The sequence below is a fragment of the Topomyia yanbarensis genome, chromosome 3 (assembly GCF_030247195.1).
Source record: "Topomyia yanbarensis strain Yona2022 chromosome 3, ASM3024719v1, whole genome shotgun sequence".
Taxonomy (NCBI): domain Eukaryota; kingdom Metazoa; phylum Arthropoda; class Insecta; order Diptera; family Culicidae; genus Topomyia; species Topomyia yanbarensis.
Window position 1 is genome coordinate 96144162 of NC_080672.1, and position 26454 is coordinate 96170615.

A 26454-nucleotide genomic window follows, 5' to 3' on the forward strand; every position below is an offset into this window, starting at 1 on the left:
AGCAAAGGACGAGGGAAACAAACCAAACATTCGATTCATCGCGGCGGGCATGAATTGAATTTTGTTTCTCTTTCAAGCTCACGAAGGGATGTCAATTTTTCTAAGCTCTGATTCTGGGCAGCATTATTGTGCGTCAAGGGAGCATGAACAATGCCGATATGGACTGTATGGCAATGCCACAAAAAAGGTTTCCAATTGGAATGGTAAATCGGACGCAAGTCATTCTAATGGCCAGACACAAATATTCCTTTATTAATTTTTATTTTTTCCATCTATTACATGTTTAAAATACTGACGACTCTGTTAAGCTAACGCGTTGAATCGTGTCAAATAAACAATTTTCATAACAAATAGTTTAATTGAAACGGTTGCATCCGTATAGTTTCTCTAATCGATATTGAAATAAGAAGTCATATATGGTAGGGCCCGTCAGTACTTCAAACCCCGGGGCCCGGCGCGGCTCTCGACGGCCCTGGATATTCGCGAGAATTTCAATCTTGAATACGGTGGAAATGATACGAATTCCTACACCATCACCGGCTAAATGCGTTAGCATTATGCTATATTTCACCCTAAGGAGGAAAATTTGGTAAAAAAAATCCTTATTTCATACTATGTTGCGTTTCAGCTTCGCCTTATCATAAACCGACACTAACTTCGGAATAGATTAGCGCCGGCTTGACGCACAATGAGTTAGTGTCGGATTCTGATGAGGCGAAGCCGAAACGCAACATAGTATGAAATAAGGATTTGTGCCCTCCTGTACAAAGACTGGTTTTTTACCAACAAATTTTCACCCTAGTGAGAAATTTTGGTTTTTACCAAATTTTCCTTCTTAGGGTGAAATATAGCATAATGCTTTTGCATAGGCCTGCTAAGCCAAGACAAGTTTCGGCTTCACTGTGTCTCATCGGCATAAACAGAACTTGTGCTCGAACGGGACATCACGTTTGATCAGTCGTTCGATTCAAACACATAGTGTGTTTAGTTTTAAGGGATTTGCGTCAAGCCGGCGCTAATCTATTCCGACAATGAGTTAGTGTCGGTTTCTGATGAGGCGAAGCCGAAACGCAACATAGTATAAGTGCGTTAGGTTTATCGTTGAACTCTATCTCGATTAGTGCTTCCACTATATCAGAAACAATCCAATCATATATATCATATCACCGTACCGTTCATCAGGTGATGACAGCTATGCATCGCTTCTATGCTAATCATTATGACTGTAGTGGCGAGGGTGATCATAAAAGAGGCTGTGCTGCAAACATTCTCACCACGAAACTGATGGTTTTATGTCTACCTATCAACGACCATGCCCACATCGTTACAGTTCCAAGGAGGCTCTCCGTTCGATGGAGCATGGAAAGCACTCCTGGGGAAAACTCGGGAGTTCCTGGGCGCTTTATCTAAAAAGTCATACCAGCTTACCTTCGCTTCCTTCCGGGTATTGAAAAGGCGTATACTTAGGCATTAGAAGGTAATATTTATGAAAAATTGCTTGGCATTAACGAGTTTTTCAGTATTTCTTGTAAGAGGACTCTTGAAAATTGGCAAATTTCGTGGAACAAAGGAAGTGTAGGAATCCCAAAGGGATCAACAAGTCTGGGCTCAAGAGGATGGATAAGGGTAGTAACTTTATTCGGGTGATATCTCGGACCATGTCCAGTCATTATTCTGTTATCGCGATATTAAGCCTGTTGTCTGGTCATGCGTCTAGTGCCAGATCATCGTTAAACGAATCTCTTCGGCCTCGTTCCAATTTGAGATATGCTGGCCATCCTCGATCTCCTTAATGTCTCCCATATACATATTTTTAACCGTTGTGTGTCCGACGCGGTACCCGGATACCTTTTTAAGTTTCAATTAATTTAATTCCTATGTTTTATCCATAGCTGGAAATTGAAATTTTGTGACATCTTAGAACTTCACTAAGTCAAGCTTTTGGGTTAATACTATTGTTGATATAGTAAGGGTGGGAGTGAGGAGGGGCTCCTGAATTTTTTACTACGTAACAGGCCGACGTGGGTACCCGGGTACCCACAACACTAAAATACCCATAACTAAGGTAATATCCAACCGATTTCGATAATTTTGGCCGTTTTGGATTCAGGAACTCATCCACTTTTGGACTTGGTAAAAATGAGTCGGGTTACTTCATTCAGTTCCCGGGATTCCGGGTTTCCGGAAGCAGGTTCCAGTGCTGGGGTACTATTTGCGAACTTCAATGGAATACTAGCAATATGGGTATCAAAATTCTTGGAATTGCATCAGTAGGCTGTATCTCGTGGTTTTGGAACCATTTGGTGATTTGACCCCGGAACGGACATTCCGGAGCAGGTTCCCGTGGGGCCGTGAGTGGCCATTCCATTCCAATTCCATTTTTCAAATTGCCATAGGGTCCCGTAACGATAAAAAAACAAACTTCCGAGACAATTTCAAGAGTTTTGATACTCATATTGCTAGGACATTATTAAAATTTGCAAATCATATCCTAGTACTGGAACATTACTCCGGAAAATCCAGGTTACCAAAAACCAGATCCTTTATTCCAGTTCTATTGTACAGAATCAAAAAGTAGACGAGTTCCTGAATCCAAAACATCTAAAAGTGTCCAAATCGGTTAAAGGAAGCCATAGTTATGAGCATTTCAATTTGTGGGTACCCGGGTACCCTCGTTGGCCTGTTAAAGGTGTTTTTTTTGTTGGACACATAACTGTTAAACACGATAGATATCCAACGTTAGTTATCTCTTCCCTTTTGGTTGATATGCAAACAGCTACCTGGAAATCTGGTCCAAACAGAGTTCCCAGTGGATCCAAGGAGACCAGTCGACGATCCGGTTCGTGAAGCCCTGACAGTGATCTTCCGTTTGCCAAAAAGCTGCAAGTTTTATTTTTTTCTTCTCCCTGTCATTGTTGTCCGCCCTTTCTTCACTTTTCTTTATACGGTCAGTGCTACTTTGGTGTTGGAATCAATCCTTTCTTATAAAAAGCCGAATACTGTTTCTCATTGTTTCAATTATTAATTAAATAAATTGTATGTTTAGTCTTTAAAAATATTTCCAATAGCATCCTTTAGTCTTTATTTTGTATTAATATAAATAAATCCAAATTTCAAACAAATCCTAATTATTATCCCATATTTTCAAGAAGCTTAAATTGAAAGGCAAAGAAATTTGTATCTCAAAAAAATATGAAATTGCTGTACATCGAGAACTTTGGGCGCATGCATTTTGTGTGTGAGACATATAGGTTTGTTCGAAACGTTCGAGTGGGTAATTCCCCTCTCGGTTATTTTCGAGTGGGTAGTACTACCCATACTTCCCACGTATTCCGTCGGCCCTGTTCATTCGGATGGTGCTCTTCCGGGGTGGCGCCAAAACTACACATTTAAAACGTCCTGAGGAGCGTTTTGGTAGATGGAAATCTACAACGGGGATTCAGCCCATGACATTACGTAGATGCTAAGTATATTATTTAATAGGGTGCTGCTAAACGAATGTCAATCAGTGTATACACAATTAAACACGCAAACTATATTCTAAAAACATTCCATCAACGGTAATTAGCAAAGTTGTGCTGTAATCACGGAACAAGTACATGATAAGACAGTTGCACTTTCGCCAACTTTGTCGGATCTTGCGTAGACTGCCAACCGTTTGATCCCACTCTGTCACCTAACTAATCCTGCACTATTTATCCAGCTGTTACGAATCACGTTGAGCTCCCGGGGGCATGCTGTTATAACTTTGCACAAACGGTACCAACCTACATTTTCGTGCAACCAGCGCCAGCGCCTCGTTTTATGCTGGATGAGCAAAGTGTCGCGCCGCCATATGCAGTAAACTGGCAGGTGGCGTTATACATATTTCATAAGCTCGGCGAAACGTGCAACGTATGAAAGACAAAAGTTGTCCTACTCGTCGTCCCACCTCCCCGCCCCACCCTGGTGGTGGTTGGGTGGGAGGAAAGTTGCTTGCACATCAGTCCTTTCCGGTAGTCCGATGCTTTTATACCGATGTGCTACTGCGATGGTGTAGCCGACTGAACCCAGTGAACAGAGCACATTAACATCCCTAATGAAGAATCAACAGAGGCGATGAATATCGAATAAGTTAGGGCGCAAAGGGAAATTGTGGATGTGACGTGACATGTACATACACACACACACACGCACTCACACTTACACTTACACGCGCAGGTAGAATCCAACGGGGGTACAGTTCAAGTCGGAAATGGGACGACCAAGTTTCACTAAACTGCAGTCAAGTTGTGCCGCCTAGAGTTATACTGGGTTGTCCTCCTTTTGTGACAGCTTAAGTTTTTGGTTAAACAGTTCGAGCAGGAAAGTTGTATGCAAAGCAATTGCTTGGCAAAGTTCGCCGCTCGTTTCTTACACAGTTTGTCGAACCGGCGGCATGGTCCTACTGCTACCGAGCGTCGTCGGTCGAACAGAGTCTTCGGTTCTATTGACAGTTATGGAAGGAGCGTAATTTACTCGTTCGATTGTCTTTCCGGCAACTTGATGAACTTTTGCGGTCTTTGCATAGCCGGACGATAAATCGCACTCGCTGGCCCACCTTCGGCTGTTGGTGCGGAAGCTCTGCTCTGTAAGATGAGGGGGAAGGGAAGGGCAATTGATCAATTGAATGGAAATCAATTTTAAGTTGCTATCGAAAGACGGGAAATTTATTTGTGTGCTGAGGAAACTTACAAGCTTGCCCATTCACTGCGAAATTAGTTGATTAGGAATGTTCGTAAATTAAATAAATGTGGTAAAAGCGGTTTATAAATACTGAGCTGAGAGTGACGGAATCGAGTAACAAAACTAGTCTATGTTTTAATGAATTCAAGAAAAAATCTGTCCGAATCAGGGCCGGCGGAACACCTTTTTCCCGAGTGGGTAGTAAGATTCGAAATGATTTCTCCTCGTACTGACGAAAGTTCAGATATGGCGTGTGTAAGTGAAAATGAAAATTCCCTGATAATATCTGGTGGCTATTTGGAAACACTCTTTGTTGACAGGGCTGTTTGTCCGACGGCTCAGCGAAAATGTGTTTGTTGAATGCCAACGGACATGTTTCTATTACTTTTGGGTAAGATTCTATAGCCTTTTTGTAATAGACCACGCAATTGCGCATTGCGGTATTAAACTCATATTACCGCAAAGGTAGTAAACGGCGGAATGACGATGTAGGATAATTCGGTCGATTTCTATAATAGTATTAGTATCGAGTCAAACCAGCCGGAGTTGTGACGGATTTCTACCCAAATTCAGGCCCGAATCTGCACCAATTTTGGCAGAAATAGGCAGAATTACGGATTTCTATAGGGTAACTTGGATAGTGAAAGAAAAAATTTAGGCAGTTTTCGGATCCGGTCTAGTTTCTGGTTCCGACACAACTCCCGATCTGGACCAGTTTCCAAATTTGGACCTCCCGGATCTGGATCAGCTTCCGGATCTGGACTAGCTCCCGATCTGGACCAGTTTCCGGATCTGGCCCAATACCCGGCAATGGATCAGGCCCTGGATTTAGCCCATTCCCTTTTCCCCTTACCAGGTCAGGACTTGAACCAGGCCCAGATTTGGTGCTTAGATCCAGACAAGAGTCTGGATCCGGACTCTCGGATCGGATACGAGGATCCAAACGATATGTCTTGCTTACCGTATATGACGGGAAGGACTGTTAATGTTTTGTGCAGTAGCTACCTTGCTGTTGACGTTCGTGATAAAAAAAAATTCAATTGAACTACGACCGAAATACCCCACCACTATTCCGATTCGGCTTTTTTCTGAGTGTGAGCCGATGGGTATCCCCGGCGACCGACATCCTTTCAGGCTTAGTGGAGGTCGATTTGAATATTTATCCGATGGCAAAAATAATACCAATAAATCTCATTTTCGATACAAATTATATCGGACCAAAGACAAGCCATTTAACGTCATCGATAAATCGCGTGATCTAACTAAACAACACTCGACCGTTTACGAAAAAGTATTTTCTCTGCGTACCCGCCCGGGAAGTAGAGATTGATGGTGTATTCTCCGAGAAGGGCCTTGATTGCGAAATAGGGGGTGGCTCCTTCCAGATCCCTGTGCTTCAGTCAGTGAAAATTCTGGTATGCAAGCAATTGTGTTCAGTAAAAATCGAGGAGTATAAGAAAACTTATTTTCCATCAGCCTCATTTCGAGCCTTTCACCGGATTTGTTCTTCCAAAATTTGTTCTTTTGAACGGGGCTCGTCTACTTGTTCGCCTTTTTGTAACCCGTGTCATGAACTGAAGAACCCATTGTAGAAATAAGGCACGGTGTGGAAAATGCGGAGAGGATCAAGACATTGGCTCCTGGTCTCGGAAAGTCCACATGGAACATCCAAAACTTCAAGTGTCTCTATATTTCAGTCATATTATTTTTCTAGGTTTACTTCCGACGTAGATCTTCCTCAATTTTAGCATTATTCGCCATGGCCGAAAACAATATTGAGGAGCGTTCTGGGGATCAAAACGTGCTATTATTTCAATCGGATTAGCCTTTATTCGGTACCAGGTATTGAAGTTGTCGCTTGTTAAATCCGAATCATAGGCAAAGGTTTATTGATATTCTTTCCATATACATCGCACCTCAACTGGTTCGAGGAGATTTCAACTTGTTACGTATGGTTTGTAACGTTCTACTTGTGGTGGTGGGGCCACACTGTACTCACCAACTATTAGGATCGTTTCACGGTTGTTTCCTGGAGAAATTCACACTGGGCGGACTTTTCTTCCCACACTATGGTCACTGAGCGAATCGAAATTAATCTTCGACGGAAACAAGTACCAAAAAGGAATACTCTATGAACAAAATGGACGACACAACTTGTATATACAGACCATACGCTATTTTTATTAATTTTTAAATTTCAAGCGAAAGCCAGAATGGCTATAAAAACAAAATAATTTTACTTGCACTTTATTCCACGAAAATCTACTCCTGACAGTACCGTTGCGGGCGTGATGCAATAATTTCAAAGTATAAACAAAGAACAGGCGTGGCCAAATACACGAGATAGACCGTACACTGTTATTTATTTATACGACAAAAAATAACAATATTTATAAATATATACAAGCTGGGCTCAGTGACCAAAGCGACGGTATTGTGTCCTAAGAAATCGCAGGTCACAAACTCCCACGGCATGTCATGGGGTTGTCTTTATGCTGATAACCGATCTATCTTACTGCATGATATTCACGACAATCTCAGTATGGCCATCTTGAATGCAGTGGAAATGACACGAATGCCTATCAGCGCGGCCAAGTGCGTTAGATTTATCGTTGTACTCTATCTCATTAGTGTGCCCATTGATTGAAAGAGCTACGCGTCCACTATATCCGAAACAATCGAATCAAAATGAGAAATTCCTCCGGTGGCAGTGTGCAACGTTTTAATTGGCTTGTTTTTCTACACTGAGCTTAAAGGTTAGACAAAACGAATACCTGGCGCGAACAATCGTGAACGGTTTCCCACTCCGTTGTGGGCAGAGAGTGCTCAGAATTGTATGCGAAAAGGTCCTATGAGGACTCTTTGAACGTCAGATCGCCCAAATTTTTCCTAATATACGCGACTTTAGAAACGCAAATAAAAAACTTGATGCAAACTGAAAAACGCGGTTATTGGCACCGGTTCGTCAACGGATTAACGAGAGAAACAATATTTCGTCTAGCAGTTGGGCCCTACGTCGTGTGCTCGATTCGACCTTTGATCGGAATACACAGAACTAAGAATTCTTTATCGGCGACAACAGCATTCCACGTAAATTCACATTCAAATGAAAGAATTTTCGCGATGAAATCATAATAATGTATATAAACGTAATAATTGTTCTTCAAACACACAAATTTATTTGACAGGAAAGTTACTCGCGCTAATACAGTTCCACGTAAGCGCTTCGATCGATGAAGCATGGAAAGCACTCCTAATTTTCCCAGAGAATATGGTCGATCCTAGATTCTTTATATTCAAATCGTTCCGGATTGCCTGATAAAATTTTAGTTTGAGTTCATTCGCATTGATCTATTCTGGGTAATAAGTAAAGTGGCACTTAGATTAGAATGGTAATGAGAAGGCGGACACTTAGGCATTAGAAGGTAATATTTGTGAAACATCGCGCAGCTTTAACGAATTTTTCAGTTAGATTTAGAGTTAGACAACGCTCGAAAATTGGCAAATTTTGTGCGATAATGGAAGTTCAGGAATCCCAAAGGCATCAACCAACCTTGGTTAAAAAGGATGGATGAACGTCGTGACTTCCTTCGGGTGGCATCTCAGATCATGTCCAATCATTATACGTTGAATGCGCATCTTCGGCGTATTGGGGTCGTAAAGAGCGCTTGCGGTGACGGCTATCGCGACATTAAACATGTTGTCTGGTCATGCGTTCTACACACCAAAAGAAACTAAATTTTGCCGTTGAGATATTTCAAAACCGTAATTGACGAAATATAACCGTGTTCTGTTTAATTTTACATGAAAGATGTACTTTCCAAGCGCAGTGTCACAAGATTACACATTTTAAACAAACGCCATATGTGTAGTAAAATTACGTGACTCGCAAAATTCAACGACATGTTAAATTAAAATCAAATGTAAAACTATTTCATTTTTGATGCTCGTATAGTCATGGTCAAGAGACGTAAATTTACACGATTTTTTCTAGTTGTGTTGCCCCAGATCTGCGTTAAACGATAGTTTTAGTCCAAGCTATGCTGGCTATCCTCCAAATTTATTTATATCTACTCTTTTGGTTGACTTACTAACAGGTACCTGCAAATGTGATCCCAAGAGTTCCAAGCAGATCCAAGGAGGCCAGTTGTCGATCCGGTTCATGATGTCCTGATAGTGATCTTCCGTTTGCCACAAAGCTACAAGTTTAATTTCTTTTTTTCCTTGTTATTTTCTCTGATTGTTCTCTGATACAGTCTCTGCTACTGATGTGGGGATCAAAAATCTTTTGCCTTCCTTATACAAAGTCTACTGATTGTCTAGTGATTGTTTCTCCTTGCTTCAATTTTTAATCAAATGATTATTCATGTTAAAAAATTACAAATTGTTTATATTGTTCATAAAAAAATTTTCTTACTGCATCCCATAGTCTGAATAAAATTGTATATTAATATTTTTTGTCTATCGATCTGAACTCATTGATTTAAGATGTAGATGTGTCAAAATGTATTTCCATGAGTATAAATATAATAAATAATTCCAAATTTCAAACAAATCCCAATTATTCTAAAGAAATTGTTTGAATTGCTTTAGATTGAGGATTTTGAACGCAAGAATTTTGAGCTACGTGGTTAATCTCAGGTTTTGTTTTTTTTCCAAACTTTCGAGTGGGTAATTCCCCCCTCGGTAATTTTCGAGTGCGTAGTACTACCCATACTACCCACGCATTCCGCCGGCCCTGGTCCGAATGTCTTGAAAAGAAGAAGTCTGCCATGGAAACAACAAATTAGCTCTATAGAAGTTTGAATAAATTTTGACTTGGCAATCATTAATCTTCATTCTTACGAAAACCGTATTTCAAACATCGCCCAGAATATTTTAAATTCGCCAAACTCGGTAAATTGTATCTTTCTGCAGACCGCATTTATGTATGCAAATGAAAGTTGAGAGAAGAATACAAAACCACTTCCTTCCGAGCGCACTTCACTTAGCTCAAAGAAATAAACGGTCCAGGAGTGAAGAAGAAAAAAAAACTGTACAGAAATTGAGTCTGTGGAACGAAACCCGCAACCGAGCAGCATATTTTTCTTCCAATTAGTATCAGCATCGCTGGCAAAGACGAGCAGAGCAAAAAAGTGGTCAGTTCACGACGGGAGCACAAAACACAAGTCCCCACTTTTTCTCAGGTTGCATAATTCCTCACCTTGGGATAGCAGTTATTTTTGCAGGTATCCTGTTTTTGGATGCATTGCATTTGCTCGCAGTCACGTTTTTGAAATTATAACCGTAATTACATTTCACCTCTTGAACTGACCGGTGTGTGTGCGGGTTGGCAGGATGCGAATGTGGAAGAGGGCATAGCCACCAGAGTTTTCCTTCCGCTGTGTTTTCCATGGTTGTTGCTTCTCGGTTCGGCTTCGACTGTCGGATACGGTATTACATTAATGGAAAAAACTCCTAATGGAGATTTATAATTACCCACTCTGGAGCTTCATCTGAGACTTTTGATGTAGTCCCCCGGGGGGTTTTGAAGTATGTGCAATTCTATTTAGAGCAACGAGCGTAACCACGGTGAATTGCGGTTACATGCGGTTTAGTTAATGAGAAATGATACAAATTATACAAATTAATAAAGGGAAATAAAGGCTAGTCATACAAACTAGAAAATAAAATCAAATTTATGAACTACAGTTTTTTAGGACATTTCATAATATCACTGTGCGATAAATAAACTTTTACTTTCCTAAAGGAATACACACCAGTTTGAATTAAAGATTCCAAAATCAATTGGTTACCCGGGATGGAACAGTGAGAAAGGACTCAAACGAAGGTGATTTTCCAAATAACGTTCTTCGATGAAGCGGTGATATTATTGTAGAAGATACCGAATTCAGTAGTGATTTGATCCGTCATTGTAGAATATTTTATCACAGTCGACTTTTTTGGAATTTATTTTCAAACAATATACTCGTGGGTGTATATGAATTTCTTCCCTCATGGATGTGTCGAAGAAATACAATTGAATCAGAAAAATATACGAAACGAACGCGATTAGGGTTATATGAAGAAGGATTGATGCTCTGTGCCATGTAGTCGAAGTACAAGGGCATAAATCGGGTTTGAGAATTAAGCTTGACGAGCCCCTCAAAAATTTCTATCACCAACGAGGACAAAATATCGTCGCTGTTGTGCTATCTTATGACAAGCGCCATTTTGCACATTTCGAGAAAAACGATTTTTAATGTTTGAGATTGAATATCATGAAACTTATAAATGGTAGAAACAATTCATAGAAGACAATTGATGCTTCTACCTATTCTGTATTAATCTCTCAAATATTACAGAGATCGGTTGACTATGTTGCGAGTTTTCACTAAAAATGTAAACAAAAGTCACACTCACACGTGTCATAGGTGTGTATTGATGAAAAAAATTGCATGACGTGTCATAATCGTGCATGGAAAATTTTCCATAGAAAAAATCACCAATTATGAACTTTTATTCATAGCTTTGGTTTAATTTGGTCTATAAACAATCGGTTAGATACATTTTGAAGAAAAAGTGTCAGAGAATCTAGAAAAAATATTTATTTATTTGTACAGTGTTGCCAAATAGGCAATATTTCCAGTTTAAAGCTAAAACTGTGTTTTTCTCCCAATACATGTATTTTTCTTTTGAAAATTATTATGCTATTGTGTTCCTAAAACATTTTTGCACATAAAAGCAAACTTCGTTATAACTTGAGCCAATCCCAAGATATAATGATTTGAAGCAAAAAACTAACAATTTCTAATCATTTTTCTTGCAATATTTCAGTAACCAAGCACAATTTCAAAATTCTGGAAACGCCATCTTGTAGAGATTCGTTAGACGAGTAATGTGGCATATCTAACTCAGTTTACCCCAAAATGGCGTTTGTCATAAGATAGCACAACAGCGACGATATCGCATCGGATGAGCAATCGTGATGTGAGGTCCTAAAACCTATTTTACAGCGGGAGAACGCTAGCCAGCACTTCGAGACTATTCGTATGGGTCGAGTGCATGCAGCTCAAGGCAATACGCAAACAAGGATATTCTATTCTTTCCAGTTTGATAAAATGTATGTTCGCAGCGGAGCGAAAAGAGAAACACCTGAATTCCATTACCGACAATATCGTTGTTGGGTATAACCTGATCAGGTGTCCTGGGTGGGTACCCCGCCATGTTCCAGTTATTGTCCGGAGAATATTGATCCTTTGTCGGAATTTCTGCTTCAGATACCTATTGTGATACCTTTCGAGTCGAACCAGACCCCGAGATATTTAAATAACAAGACCCTCATTGATCTTCATTCCCGTTAGGCTCACGCTTTCTAGAAAAGACGACCAGCTCAATTGTCTCCGTGGAGAACTCGATACCCAGCTGAAGAGCCCAAGCAGACAAATTGTCCAAGCAATCTTGCAAATCGGCAGCTTTGGGCCCTCTAACAGAGACCACCCCACCATCTGCAAGTTGCCGTAGCGTGGAAGAGAATCGTTTATGTCATTCACAAAAAAAATGTTAAGTAGGTGCTTAGGTATGAGCCCTGGGAAGACCCAACCCTGTCGTTAAATCGACATGCCACCTGGCATGATACGGAGTAACAAGTGACAAGGAAACCACCGAGAGATGGGGTTCCTGAATCGAGTGTTCACCCCGAGATGAAGTAGAGGAATTCCACGAGGATCCGTCGGAAAATAATTAAAATCCTGATCGACCATCTTGGGTTTCTATGAAACTTTACACATTTCATCGGCATGGAAGACTAAACATTTTACACAATCAGTAAGAATATTTCGACTCAAGAGCAATTTTTCAAAAGGGCGTAAACATTTCTACGTGCATTAATTTCAATTTTTTTTTGCTCGATTACTGTATTTTATTCAGCAAAACTTTCTGAAGACAAGTTTGAGAGAATGAATATTTATGTGCGGAAAAAATATACACTTAAAAAAATTTTATGTAATTTTTCACAAAAATTTGTGTCAAAAATTTAAATTGTAAAAAAACCCATGTTTTTAATTTTTTATATTTTGTCAATAAAAACCTCAAGAGAAAAAAACATTTTGAATGTGATTGTATGATGGAGAACTTATCGGTAAAAAAGATTTTCTAACAATAATTTTATGCATGTTTTTAAATTTCATACTAATTGACATATAAAACTGTATTTTTATTACAGAATATAATTCTTAAAACTTTTATTTTGTGAAAAATGACAACATTTTTTTCAGTGTATATTTTTTTCGCACATAAATATTCATTCCCTGAAACTCGTTCTCAGAAAGTTTTGCTGTATAAAATACAGTAATCGAACAACAAAAAAAATTTAAATTAGTGCACGTACAAATGTTTACGCCCTTTTGAAAAATTGCTCTTGTATCAAAATATTGCAATTGCCAGAGAAAATATTGGAGATTTTTGTGGTCGGCCGGTTTCGCATGGAATCCCTCAGTAATGGCAGCATCCAGAATAACTTATAGCTTGGAAAGTCAAACGAAAATGAGAAAAAAGGTTGGCGAGCTCTACGAGTTCGCGAATCATTACACCATCTTGAACAAAAAAACAAATATCGAATCAACAATTTTTTCCCAAATTATGAACAAGAATCGTAGCAAAAACTAAACATGGATTAAATCGGGTTTTGCTTAATGTAATTGCTAGGAATACAGTATTTTCACCTGTTGAAATAAGAAATCCTTGTGATGCTTCAACCACGTATCTTAACCCTATTACGTTGCACCGGGGTACAAATGTACCCCACGCCTTCTTTGGAGCCGTGTGAAGACAAGAATTCGGCATTTATAGACCTGGGACCCTAACCATAATTCAATTTAGAGTTCCTAGTAAGAGTAGGAAAAGGTGGTATAGCCAGTTTGCTTATAACCTTCGTGGAAGAAGGTGTCAAAGTTAGCGTGGGGGTACATTTGTACCACAGTGTACGGTTGCCGTTAGTGTTTCGTCAGGTTTCGTTCTGTCAGTGCAAATGTGACTCGTCACAATACCAGTTTAAATACTGGTTGATTTACTACGTAAGTAACAGTTAGTATCATATAATCGTTTTTAATTATTATTTATTCAATTAATTTAATTTAGTTTTGAAGTAGAATAACAACGCTCTAATTTTTGCTGATCTTTACTGGTATGTTTATTTTTTGTAGTTTTTTTTTAAACAATGACTCGCAAGTATAATTTGCGCACAGTAACTGCTGTAACAGTAACGTTACGTGTTACCAATGTATTACTGATCAGAAACATTTTTTTTTTCATTTCAATTTCCACCCCATTTCGTGGTACTTTCCAAAACCCGATTTTTAAACTTTCATTCTTCCAAATAATTGCACTTGTTCAAAAATATCGAAATTCCATTTCATACAGTCTCTAGACCGCAGCTTCTAGAACCATCTCATTTTTTTTTTCAAATCGATTGAAAATTCGCAAAGTTATAGAAATTTTTGTGAAAAAAAAGTCAAAACCGCGATATTTTCACCTTTTTCGTTCAAACCGATTTATGTATCATTGATTCAATAAATTTCGTACTTTCATTTACACAGCTGGTTTCGCAATTAAAAGACAAACAAAATGATGTATTATACATTTCATTTGTTTGCATTTTTTCTTCCGAAAATTGCGATCAAACGCGTGGGGTACATTTGTACCCCAGTGCAAGGTTCTAGGGTGGAAAACGTATGTGCAACGTTTTAGGGTTAACTGAACTTCAGACCAGAGATCTATAACTACAACAATGTTTTCCCCTGCCAGGGTGGACATGTAGACACGATATTTCTGTGTATAATGGTCGCAGCAAGAAACCTGTCCGATCCGAAAATACACCATCCGACGCTCAGATGAGCTGGAAGATTTTTTTTATACGGCGACTCAGAGGAATCAGTGTGGAAGACATCCGTGATTAGTATTATAATATCTGATGGTTTGTTGCTCTCGACCACTTGGGGACCATTCATAAATTACGTAACGCAAAAATTGTCCAAGATTGACTCCCCCTCCCCCCACGTAACAAATTGTCACACATTTCTCTATCCCCCCTCCTCTATTACGTAACAGAATCTTTTAAAATAATTTTTTTCTTCCGTCAAAACATGTTACGTAACGTTCTAGTTTACTCCCCATCCCCAACTTGTCACAATATGTCAATACTTGTCGAACCCCCTCCCTCCCTGTAACTGCGTTACGTAATTTATGAATGGTCCCTTATCCACGAGGGTGGCGACTTTAAGATCCAGTCACTTAGTTCTACTTGAAGTCGAAGAAAGTATATGAAAAAGATGAACAGAAAGCTGCACTCATCTTCGCTAGCGACGATTACTCTGCTCCAGAGAGAACAATGCACTTTATACACAGTAAACAAGACGTACATTTCAATAAACATCAATTATTAATTATATTTTTTTTCTCTCTTTCAGGTAACTATTTTGGATAATTTTTAAAAGGTACAATGCATGCATTGTAAGTAGTTTTCTTGCAATTTTTGTACTCGCTAGGTCCAATCTTCGACAATCTTTGAAATCGACAAGAACAATTTTCTTCCAGACGTTTGTTAAATATTTATGAAAAACAGAGCATTCTAAAATGTTTTAAATCTGTGGATTGTTTTTGTTGTTACCTTATTTTACTTTGGAACTCATAAGAACAACAAAACAACAGTAGTACTTCCAATTAGAGAAACATATATTCGAAGTTTTTTTTAATGAAAAAAACATACTTAAAGCTCTAAACGAAGCAACAGTACTTTTATACCAATCCTAGCTAGCTCGCGATAATAGTTATTGTTTCAAATGTTTGTATAGCTTTAAAAAACTTTTTCGCACATATTTAGTGAAATCATTGTAATTATCCGATAGTTTACCCTTTCACGAAATTCTCGGAATCTCTGCAAACTTTGGAGTGTATCTATGATTTGCAGCCAATTTCAGAAAAGTTCCGCAAATCTCAAAGAAGTTACACAAATATTTCACAGGGTTTTCTCGAACAGTTTCAGTGAAGTACTACGAACTTCTCGGAATAGTTCCGCGAAATTCTCAGAGTAATTCCACAACGATCTCAGGGAACACTGAAGACGAAATCCTAGTATCTGGATTGATGGTGAATGCAAGTGTATTTTACTATTACTATTAGTTTTATTGATAATATTATTATAAAGGAACTAAACACGGAAGATAGTTATCTTAAGAGTGTCTCAGAGAAGTTCCACGAACGTCTTAGAGAAGCTCCGCGAAATTCTCAAAGAAAGTCCATGAACTGCCTAGAAAAACTTCTACGAACTTCTCGGAGACATTCCACGACCATTTCCGAGATGTTCCACAAAATTCCTAGAGAAGTCCCACTTAGACATTCTCCCCCTTCAGGGAAGTTCCTCAGATTTTCAAAAAAGTTGCACAAACTTCTCAGAGAAAGTCTTCGAATTGCTTACAGAGTTTCCACTAATCTCTTACCAAGTTCCACGAATATTCCAGTAAAGCTAGAGTGGGTTCACGACCTTCAGAGAAGTTTCACGAACAACTCAGAGATGTTTCATGAACTTCTCAGCAAAGTTCCTCGAACTTCCGAAATAAGTTCCGCCAACGTCTCAGCGAAGTTCTCAGAAAAGACTCCATGACCTTGTTAGAGAAATTCCATGAATTTATCAGAAAAGTTCCAAAAACTTCTCAGAAAAGATCCACCCACTTCTCAGTCGAAATTCATCTTGTCAGAGAACTTACACAAATTCCTCAGGGTAGCACAACACACTTCTCAGAGAAGCTCTATGTACTTCGTAAAGAAGTCCTACAAGCTTCTTGGTGATAAATTACGTATTTATCAGAGAAATTCTTCGATGTTTCGAGAAGTTCCACTAATTTCGAATTTCTCAGAGAAGCCCTTCGAACGACACGTCCACCGTCCACGTCGATGGTAGTGTGAAATTCTACAGAGTATCGAAGGCGAAGATGGATGTTGAACATTTTCGCCTTAGACGTCGTGTGAATCGACGAATTAAGTGATCGCCAGATTCAGGAAATTCAGGACAGCGACTCGAGCCATCGATTGTTGGAAGATGCTTTTCACACGATTCGTAGGATGAATCGAATGAATCGAACTGCAGGTGGAATTCTGGTGCAGTGAGTGCATACCATCTTGCGGGGGTTGCCCAGGATTGATGTTCGTGTTACGCTTGGCAGGATTATGAGAAGAAAAGTTGGTTTTGACGGAAACAGCGGAGATGGTGTTTGGAGAGCTAACAGTAGCTTCAGAGTCTGTGTCGCTCCTGTGCTATCTAGACTTCAGAATGCCGTTAAAAATCTAGTTTGATTCGTCGGACAATTCGGTTAGCGTCATTCTGCAAACGTCAGAGAAGTTATTCTTCGAACATCGCAGAAGTTTTCCTACGAATTTCAGAGACGTTTTCTACGAACTTCAAAGAAGATTTTTATGAACTTCAAAAACTTTTTAGACATACTACAAAGAAGTTTTCTGCGAATTGAAGAAAAAAAGTTTTCTACGAACTGCAAAGAAGTTTTTTATGAATTTCAAAGAAGTTTTCTGCAAACTGTAAAAAAGTTTTCTACGAGCTACGAACAAATTTTCTATGAACTACAGAGACGTTTCCAACGAACTTCCAAAGTTTTCTATGAACTTCAAAGAAGTTTTCAGTGGATTTCAAAGACGATTTCTACGGACTGCAAAGAAGTTTCCTATGAATTTCAGGGATGTTTCCAACGAACTTTAAAAAAAATTTCTATGAACTTCAACGAAGTTTTCTACGAACTTTAAAGAAGTTTTCTGCCAACTTCAAAGAAGTTTTCTGCCAACTTCAAATAAGTTTTCTACGAACTTGAAAGAAGTTTTCTACGAACTTCAAAGAAGTATTTTGCCAACTTCAAAAAAGTTTTCTACGAACTTCGAAAAAGCTTTCTACGAATTACAGAGACGTTTTCAACGAAGTTCAAAAGTTTTCTATGAAATTCAAAGAAGTGCTCTGCTGATTTCAAACACGATTTCTACGGACTGTAAAGAAGTTTCCTAACTTCAATTCTGCAAACTTCAAAAAAGTTTTTTGCGAACTGCAAAAAAGTTTTCAACGAACTTCGAAAAAGTTTCGTAAGAATTACGAAGACGTTTTCAACGAATTTCAAAAGTTCTCTATGAACATCAAAGAAGTTTTCTGCGGATTGCAAACACGATTTCTACGGATAACAAAGACGTTTTCTATGAACATCAAAAACCAATTTCTACGAACTTTACACAAATTTTCTGTGAATTTCAAAGAAGTTTTCTACGAACTTCGAAGAACTTTTTTACGAATTTCAGAGACGTCTCCAAAAAAATTGAAAGAAGTATTCTATAACCTTCCAAGAAATTTTCTACGAAGCTATCTGCAATTTCAAAGTAGTTTTCTGCGAACTGCAAAAAGTGTTCTAGGAACTTCGAAGAAGTTTTCTACGAATTTCAGAGACATTTTCAACTAACTTCAAAGAAGTTTTCTGTGAACTTCGAAGAAATTTTTTACGAATTTCAAAGACGATTTCTACGAACTTCAAAGAAGTTTACTATGAACTTTAAAGAGGTTTTGTACGAACTTTAAGGAAGTTTGACTTACTTACAAACTTCATAGAAATTTTCTGTGAATTTTAATGAAGTTGTCTATGGACTGCAAAGAAGTTTACTACAAACGTCGGAGAAGTTTTCTACGAATTTCAGAGACATTTTCCACTAACTTCAAAAATGTTTTCTATGCACTTCAAAGAAGTTTTAAACGAATTTTAAAGATGTTTTCTACGAACTATAATGAAGTTTTCTATGTACTTCAATTAAGTTTTGTACGAACTTCAAAGAATTTCAGAGATGTTTCCTACGAACGCCAAAGAAGTTTTCTGCGAACTTTGAAGATGTTTTCTACGAACTGCAATAAAGTTTTCTACGAATTTCGAAGAAGCTTAATACGAATTTCAGAGACGTTGTCTACTATGAACGTCGAAATTTTCTACGAACTTCAAAGAAAAATCTATACAAATTTCAGATAGGTTTATCAAGAACATCAAAAAAGTTTTCTATGAACTTTAAAGAAGTTCTACGAATTTCGAAGAAGATTTCGGCAAATTCCAAACACGTTTACTACAAACCTCAAAGAAGTTTATAACGATCTTCAAAGCAGTTTCCTACGAACTACAAAGAAGTTTTCTGCAAACATCATAGAAATTTTTCAAGCAATTTTCTAAGAACTGCAAAGAAGTTTTTGTCGAACTTCGAAGAAGTTTTCTACGAACTTCAAAGAAGTTTTCTGCATTTTTTTCAAAATATTTCTGCGAATTGCAAAGATGTGTTCTATGAATTTCGAAGAAGTTTTCTACGAATTTCAAAGACATTTTCAAGACATCCAAGCCGTTTTCTTTTAACATCAAAGAAGTTTTTTACGCATTTCAAAGACGATTTCTACGAACTTTAAAGAAGTTTTTTATGAACTTCAAAAAGGTTTTCTACGAACTTCAAAAAAGTTTTTTGCAAACTTCAAAGAAATTTTCTATGAATTTCGAAGAAGTTTTCTACGAATTGCACAAAAGTTTTCAACGAATTTCGAAGAAGTTTTGTGACACGTTTCCTACCAACTTCAAAGATGTTTTCTATGCACTTAAAAGAAGTTTTCTACGAGCTTCAAAGAAATATTTCTATGAATTTCTGAGTCGTTTTCTATGAACTTAATAGTAGTTTTTACGAACTTCAAAAAAAGATTTCTACGAATTTCGGAGACGTTTTCTTCGAGCTTCAAAGAGTTTTCTATGTACTGCAAAGAAGTTTTCTACGACCTTCAAAGAAGTTTTGTACGAATTTCAGAGACGTTTCCTACCAACTTCAAAGAAGTTTTCTACGAACTTCAAAGAAAGATTTCTACGAATTTCGTAGACGTTTTCTACGAACTTCAAAGAAGTTTTATATGAACTTAAAAAAAGTTTTCTACGAACTTCAAAGAAAGATTTCTACGAATTTCGGAGACGTTTTCTTCGAACTTCAAAGAAGTTTTCTATGTACTGCCAAAAAGTTTTCTACGAACTTCAATGAAGTTTTCTGCAAACTTCAAAGAAGTTTTCTGCGAACTGCAAAGAAGTTTTCTACGAATTTCGAAGCAATTTTCTACACATTTCAGAGACGTTTTCGACGAAACTTCAGGGAAGTTTCACGAACTTCAGCGTAGTTGTACGAACTTTTAAGAAGTTCCATGACCTTCAAAGAAGTTTTCTATGAATTAAAAAAGGTTTTTTACGAGCTTCAAAGAAGTTTTCTTGAAACTTCACAGAAGTTTTCTGTTAACAGCAAAAAAGTTTTCTACGAACTTCGAAGAAGTTTTCTACGAATTTCTATAACGTTTTCTATGAACTTCAAAGAAATTTTCTGCAAACATCAAAGAAGTTTTCTGCGATTTGAAAAGAAGTTTTCTACGAGCTTCAAAGAAGTTTTCTACGAATTTCAGAGACGTTTTCTATTAACTTCAAACAAGCTTTCAATGAAATTCGAATAAGTTTTCTACGAATTTCCAAGACATTTTCTACGAACTTCAAAGAAGTTTTCAGCAAACATCAAAGAAGTTTTCTGCAAACTGTAAAGAAACATCGAAGAAGTTTTATACGAATTTCATGGACAATTTCGACGAAACTTCTGGGAAGTTCCACAAATTTCAGCGTAGTTCTACGAACTTTGAACAAGTTCCATGAACGTGAAAGAAGTTTTCTATAAACTAAAAAAGTTTTCTACGAGCTTCAAAGAAGTTTTCTTGAATCTTCAAAGAAGTTTTCTGTTAACAGCAAAGAAATTTTCTACGAACTTCGAAGAAGCTTTCTACGAATTTCTAAGACGTTTCCCACGAATTTCAAAAAAGTTTTCTGCAAACATCGAAGAAGTTTTCTACGATCTGGAAAGAAGTTTTTTACGAGTTTCAGAGACGTTTTCGACGAAACTTCTGGGAAGTTCCACAAATTCCAGCGTAGCTCTTCGAACTTTGAACAAGTTCCATGAACTACAAAGAAGTTTTCTACGAATGTTTTCTACTAACTTCAAAGAAGTTTTCTATGAATTTCAAAGAAGTTTTCTACGAACTTCGAAGAAGTTTTCTACAGATTTCAGAAACGTTTTCGACGAAACTTCAGAGAAGCTCCACGAACTTCAGTGTTTTCTTTGAACTAAAGAAGTTTTTTACGAGCTTCAAAGAAGTTTTCTTGAAACTTCAAAGCAGTTTTCTGTTAACAGCAAAGAAGTTTTCTACGAACTTCTAAGAAGTTTTCTGCAAACATCAAAGACGTTTTCTGCGATCTGGAAAGAAGTTTTCTACGAATTTCATAGCCGTTTTCGACGACACTTCAGGGAAGTTCCACAAATTTCAGCGTAGCCCTGCGAACTTTGAACAAGTTCCATAAACTTCAAAGAAGTTTTCTACGAACGTTTTCTACTAACTTCAAAAAAGTTTTCTATGAATTTCGCAGAAGTTTTCTACGAACATCGTAGAAGTTTTCTACAAATTTCATAGACGTTTTCTACGACACTTCAGGGAAGTTCCACAAAATTCAGCGTAGCCCTACGAACTTTGAGTTCCATGAACTTCAAAGAAGTTTTCTACGAACGTTTTCTACGAACTTCAAAGAAGTTTTCTATGAATTTCGTAGAAGTTTTCTATGAACTAAAGAAGATTTTACGAGCTTCAAAGAAGTTTTCTTGAAACTTCAAAGAAGTTTTCTGTTAACAGCAAAGCAGTTTTTCTACGAACTTCGAAGAATTTTTCTACGAATTTCAGAGACGTTTTCTATTACTTTAAAGATGTTTTCAATGAAATTCGAAGAAGTTTTCTACGAACATCAAAGAAGGTTTCTACAAACATCAAAGATGTTTTCTACGAATTTCTAAGGCGTTTTCTACGAACTACAAGTTTCACAAATTTCACCGTAGCTCTACGAACTTTGAACAAGTTCCATGAACTTTAAAGAATTTTCTATGAACTTTCTATGAACTTCAAAAAAGTTTTCTGTGGAATTTTCTATGGCGATGAGTTAAGTTGATAGACTCAGGTGAAACGCCCAACTGCTAGCAAACAGAAGGCAAAAGATTCTTCATCTTTCAATTTTCATATCGTTAATTTTTCTGAGTCATTAATTTTTCGAAAATAGCTAACAGCATCTGTAACGTAAAAATTTCAAACGTAGCCAGTTATCTTTTCTTAATTTATAGATGCTCTACAAACTCATAGAAACTCATGGAACTAATTTGAATATGGTATTGAGTTCAAAGGATGGTTATAATAACCTAAGAGAACTCTGAAATGCAGGAGCCTCACTTTTTCCAGTATATATAGGACTAAAACCTTATTTTTCCTTTAACTTGTTGGAGTCTTGGAACACGAAAAACCTATGTTGTTCAAGATTTGCGCTTCTCGAGCAGTGCTAGAAGCTTTTTCAATTTTTACCTTCCACAATTCATTTAGAATATTTACAATAGTCCAACTGCATGAAAAATGTAGCCGAAAACCGTCTTAACTGATAGGTTTGATTAGTTTTCAAAAATATTTTAAGACATCGATGATGTATCAAAATTTTTCATCGTTAACTAAAACTGTCCCTGGCAGCACTGATCGAATGGAATCCAATCAGATCAATTGCAATAATTGCAATTCAGCGGACAGTCCTAATAACTGTTTGTGCTCAAATGAGAGGTAACAGTCACAGTTATCAGCCTTACTTGTTTTGGTGTACAAATAATAATTAATCAGAAAGTTCTAGATGTTTGAAAACGTTGTTGTTTATGAACAACATGGGGGGTTAATTGAATGAATCAGACGGATTTTTTAATGAATATTCACTCCATTCACCACCATTCGCATCATATTCCTTATCAGCAGTCAGAAAAGGGCTTCGAAATTCTGCAATTAAGCTTTCAACACTAAGAAGACTACCTTAGCGGTGATTACGACTATGATTATCGACCTTTCAAAACAAACCAAATTAAAATCTGCGACTCCAAGCCAACAACTCCCAAGCAGCAGAAGAAAACGTATATCATTAAAAAAATCAATCTATTTTCGCCATTCCCAAACCGCACTTCCGAATTAATTAAGACCGATGTTGGCATAGAAACCATCTCTCCTCTATCCTCGACTCGAAGTCGAGGGATTACAACCGCATTAATTCCAATTCCAACCAATAAATCTCGTTTATATGCGGAAGAATTCACGCCCCTCTCGTTCCCTCTTCAACAAATGGTTAATAAAGCACACTTCTGACTTTGTGTAGCACACGATATTTACTCCACTTCGTCTCGTACTGCCCTCTCTCTCTCTTGGCCAAAGTGTATTTTATACATACAAATATGTGCGGACATCTGATACCTTCTCCGGCCAACCCGGAAGCAGCAAGCACAGGAGCAGCATTATAACGTTCTCAATTTATTACCGAAACGGATGTCGTTCATTAAACATTAATTCATAACAAGTGGCTGTTGCTTCTTGCTACACGTTTACGTTTCTTCGTGTTCGCTCGAATATCGTGATGGTTCCCAGTCCACCCGCTTGGTGTACGGTGTGCTACGATGTAAGATGGTAGGGGTCAGCCCTGGGTTACAGTCCCCCCTGACCAAGCTTAAGGAGAACGTAGGCTCGGTCAATGAATGGGACAAGAGCTGAAAAATTGTGGTGTTCTGTGGACAGGTAATGGCGAGGGATACTCACTTCTTGGTGTGTAGGGATAAATGAACATGTTTTATGTTGTGTTTTGTCGGATAATTTTTCTCCATCCTAGGAGAACTTGTTCAAAGGTAGAAAATGTCACTAGAGTGAACATCCCTACAGGAAAGATTTATTGCATATATTCACCTTTTACGTCCCAAATATACATCGGTTAACGCCTTGAATCTCGGATGAGGATGAAGATGTCGATAGTAATGCTAATATCTTTGGATCGATCCATTTTCTATGCTTTCACATGATGCTATAAATCCTGAAATAAATCGTAGAATAGATAAGGGATGAAGATTGTACGTGATGGCTGTACTTACTCCCATTACTCCCATAAACATCTTCATTCAACCGATGAAAATAAATTCTCAAGTTGTGTTGGTTAAAATGAGACTACGATTGGAATACCAGAAGGCCAATTAATTATCCTACAACTGGAAATGTGAGAGAAATAAAACTCAGCATCAGAACTGAAAGATTACTAAACAACAGATTTACCTATACGCAATCACTAAACAGCCGATCATTCCAAATCCGGAAGCACTAACAATCATTCAAACTTCATTCTGGGGTCATACTTCAATTTCATGCCTGTAGCTCCCACACAAGGATTGACATATTTATGAACCCTGACAAGCGGGGTTAATCCCACTCTTGAACCGCTTGCACCACCGTGTTGACAAGCAGGTGCATACCCCATCCTGAACAATCACTTCGAATTAAATGGGCCAGCCTTCATTGGAATCGTACAACCATTCATTGGCGTGAAACGATTAGCTGCCAGCAGGCTGAAACAATGCCACCGCTCACCATCGGGATGTTTGTAATATCTCACTCGCTTTCATACCCACAGACCGATCAGCCCTTTCGGACATCAAAGGAATATGATTTTTTTTTGTATTTATACGAAAAAATGTTCAAAAACATTCTGAGCAGAAAAAAATGTTCAAAACCAACAACTCAGGGAACGGGTTTGGGTAGTCAAGGTAGGAAAGCTAGCTGTTGGTATAGCAGATTGTCCCTACGAGGACAATCTGGGCGGCAAACTTCAGACTGTCTAATTTACTGAGCCCTTCAGTTCCCTTGTGCAATTCAGTACCACTTCCTCGTTGAGCTTCCGACTGGTTCGCGAACTACTCGGTCTAGTCCTTGACGATAGATCTAGCCTACTTCCGACGGCGATTGCGGTAGAGTAGGGCATCCGGTTTGCTGGAGCTCCGGCGCGACTGGTGGTGTATCGTCGCGATCTACGCGGTCTCGTTCCCGGCGGTGAATCTGACTGTACGCTGACGGAGAGGTCCCAGACGAAAGAAGTTCTCCCGATACCGATTCTTATTTGGTTTCAGTACTACAACTTCTTCAGCCCTTTGGGTCCGTGACCGGTGCCATTTAGCACCGTAACTCCTTTAAGCCCTTTAGTTCTCTTCTTGGGCCATTTAGCACTACTTGATGATCCATTCAGCTCCTCGACTTGTTCGCGAACAACTTCGTCTATTCCCCGACGATGGACCTGACCTACTCCGACAGAGAATTCCCCAGCGAGAGAAGTTGTCTCGAGATCGAGCCAATCAGCTAGGTGTCGAGGTCAGTTCGGCGATTCTGGTGAAACAGGGTGTCCGGTGCACTGGTGCGCCGATGACCCGCGACTAGTGGTGTCTCGTCGCTGTCTACTCAGTCTAGTCCCCAGCGGTGAATCTAGTTTACGCTAACGGAGAGTTCCCTGGCGAAAAAAGTTCTCCCAATATCGATTCTTCTTTGGTTTTCGCTATTTTTCTATCGGAACAACCGGTGGGGTGCCGTGGTTGGTCTGACGAATCCGCATGGAGCGTGACGTCCGGTTCGCTGGCGTTTCGACGACACTCGCTGCTCTGTTGCAGTCTACTCGACTAGTTCTCGGCGATGAATCTAGCTTATTCCAGCGGAGAGTTCCCTGGCGGTGATTGCTCTCCCGAAACCGTTGTTCGATGTCCATTCCGTTGTAAGACGGTCATGATCTACATCAGCGGTTCTCAACCTTTTTCGTACCACGGACTCACACTGGGTTGCTGCGGGCCCCCATAGATAAACATCAATTTTGTATGCTATCAATATGTCAATTTCAATTTGTTAGGAAACATGACTTGAAATTTCGATATGCACTCGGAAAATATATTTTTCTTCGCGGACTCCCAGCAATGACTTCGCGGCCCCGTAGGGGTCCGCGGACCCCAGGTTGAGAATCACTGATCTACATCACATCTATGTTTACTGCGTTCCACGTCTTTATGTCGCTTGTCATTCTGTAGGCTACATTATCCGGGTTGATGTCCGGTCCTCCCGTTTTAAGTAGCTCCCTGCAAGTCACCTCAAACCTCGGACATTCAAAGACTCTCCTCGGACATTCAAAGACTTCAAACCTCGGACATTAAAAGATGCTCTGGTGTCTTCTCGACGATCTCACACTCCAAGCACAGTGTTGACGTTGCGTACCCACACCGATGAAGATACTCCTTAAGCAGCCGTGGCTCGGTAGGAGCTGTTTCAGGTGGAAGGTCATCTCTCCGTGCTTTCTATTGACCTACGCCGACAGGTTTGGATGGATGATCATTCCTGCTGCCACGTCACCATCGAATCGATTCTCATCATCTTCTTCTTGTTTCTGGCGTTTCATTGTTTGTAGCACTTGATATCCTCCGTCAGGGTAATGCAGATGGGGATAATCTCGGCGACAAGGCATACTGCCTCCGGTACGCAATCGCAACTCGTACGACCAGCAGGCGAAGCGTCCTGTTCAGCTTTTCGCGGTTTCATTGTCTCCGTCGCCGACACCTCCATTTCTTCAAGTGTCTCACCGTTAGTGACACATCGTCCACGAAACCAACGATTTTCACTTTCCTGGGAAGCCGCAGTGTTAAGACCCCATCGTACATCCCATTCCAAAGTGTTGGACAGAGAATGGAGCCCTGAGGAACGCCCGCTGTGACTCGCATTGCCTATTGCCTGTTTGTTCGTCTGGTACAGCAGTGCTCTACTCTGGAAGTAGCTCT

The 26454-nt window shown here is 38.9% G+C and overlaps 1 protein-coding gene across 1 annotated transcript in view; it reads left to right on the plus strand.

Moving 5' to 3' along the window:
* The window catches only part of LOC131693204 (uncharacterized), a 422811-nt gene extending 407533 nt beyond the window's left edge, over positions 1-15278 (plus strand). Inside the window, exon 3 of the mRNA XM_058980852.1 lies at positions 15150-15278. Coding sequence (XP_058836835.1) covers positions 15150-15166 — 17 coding nt within the window. The 3' untranslated portion in view covers positions 15167-15278. The remainder of the gene's footprint in view (positions 1-15149) is intronic.
* Positions 15279-26454: the final 11176 nt, after the last annotated feature.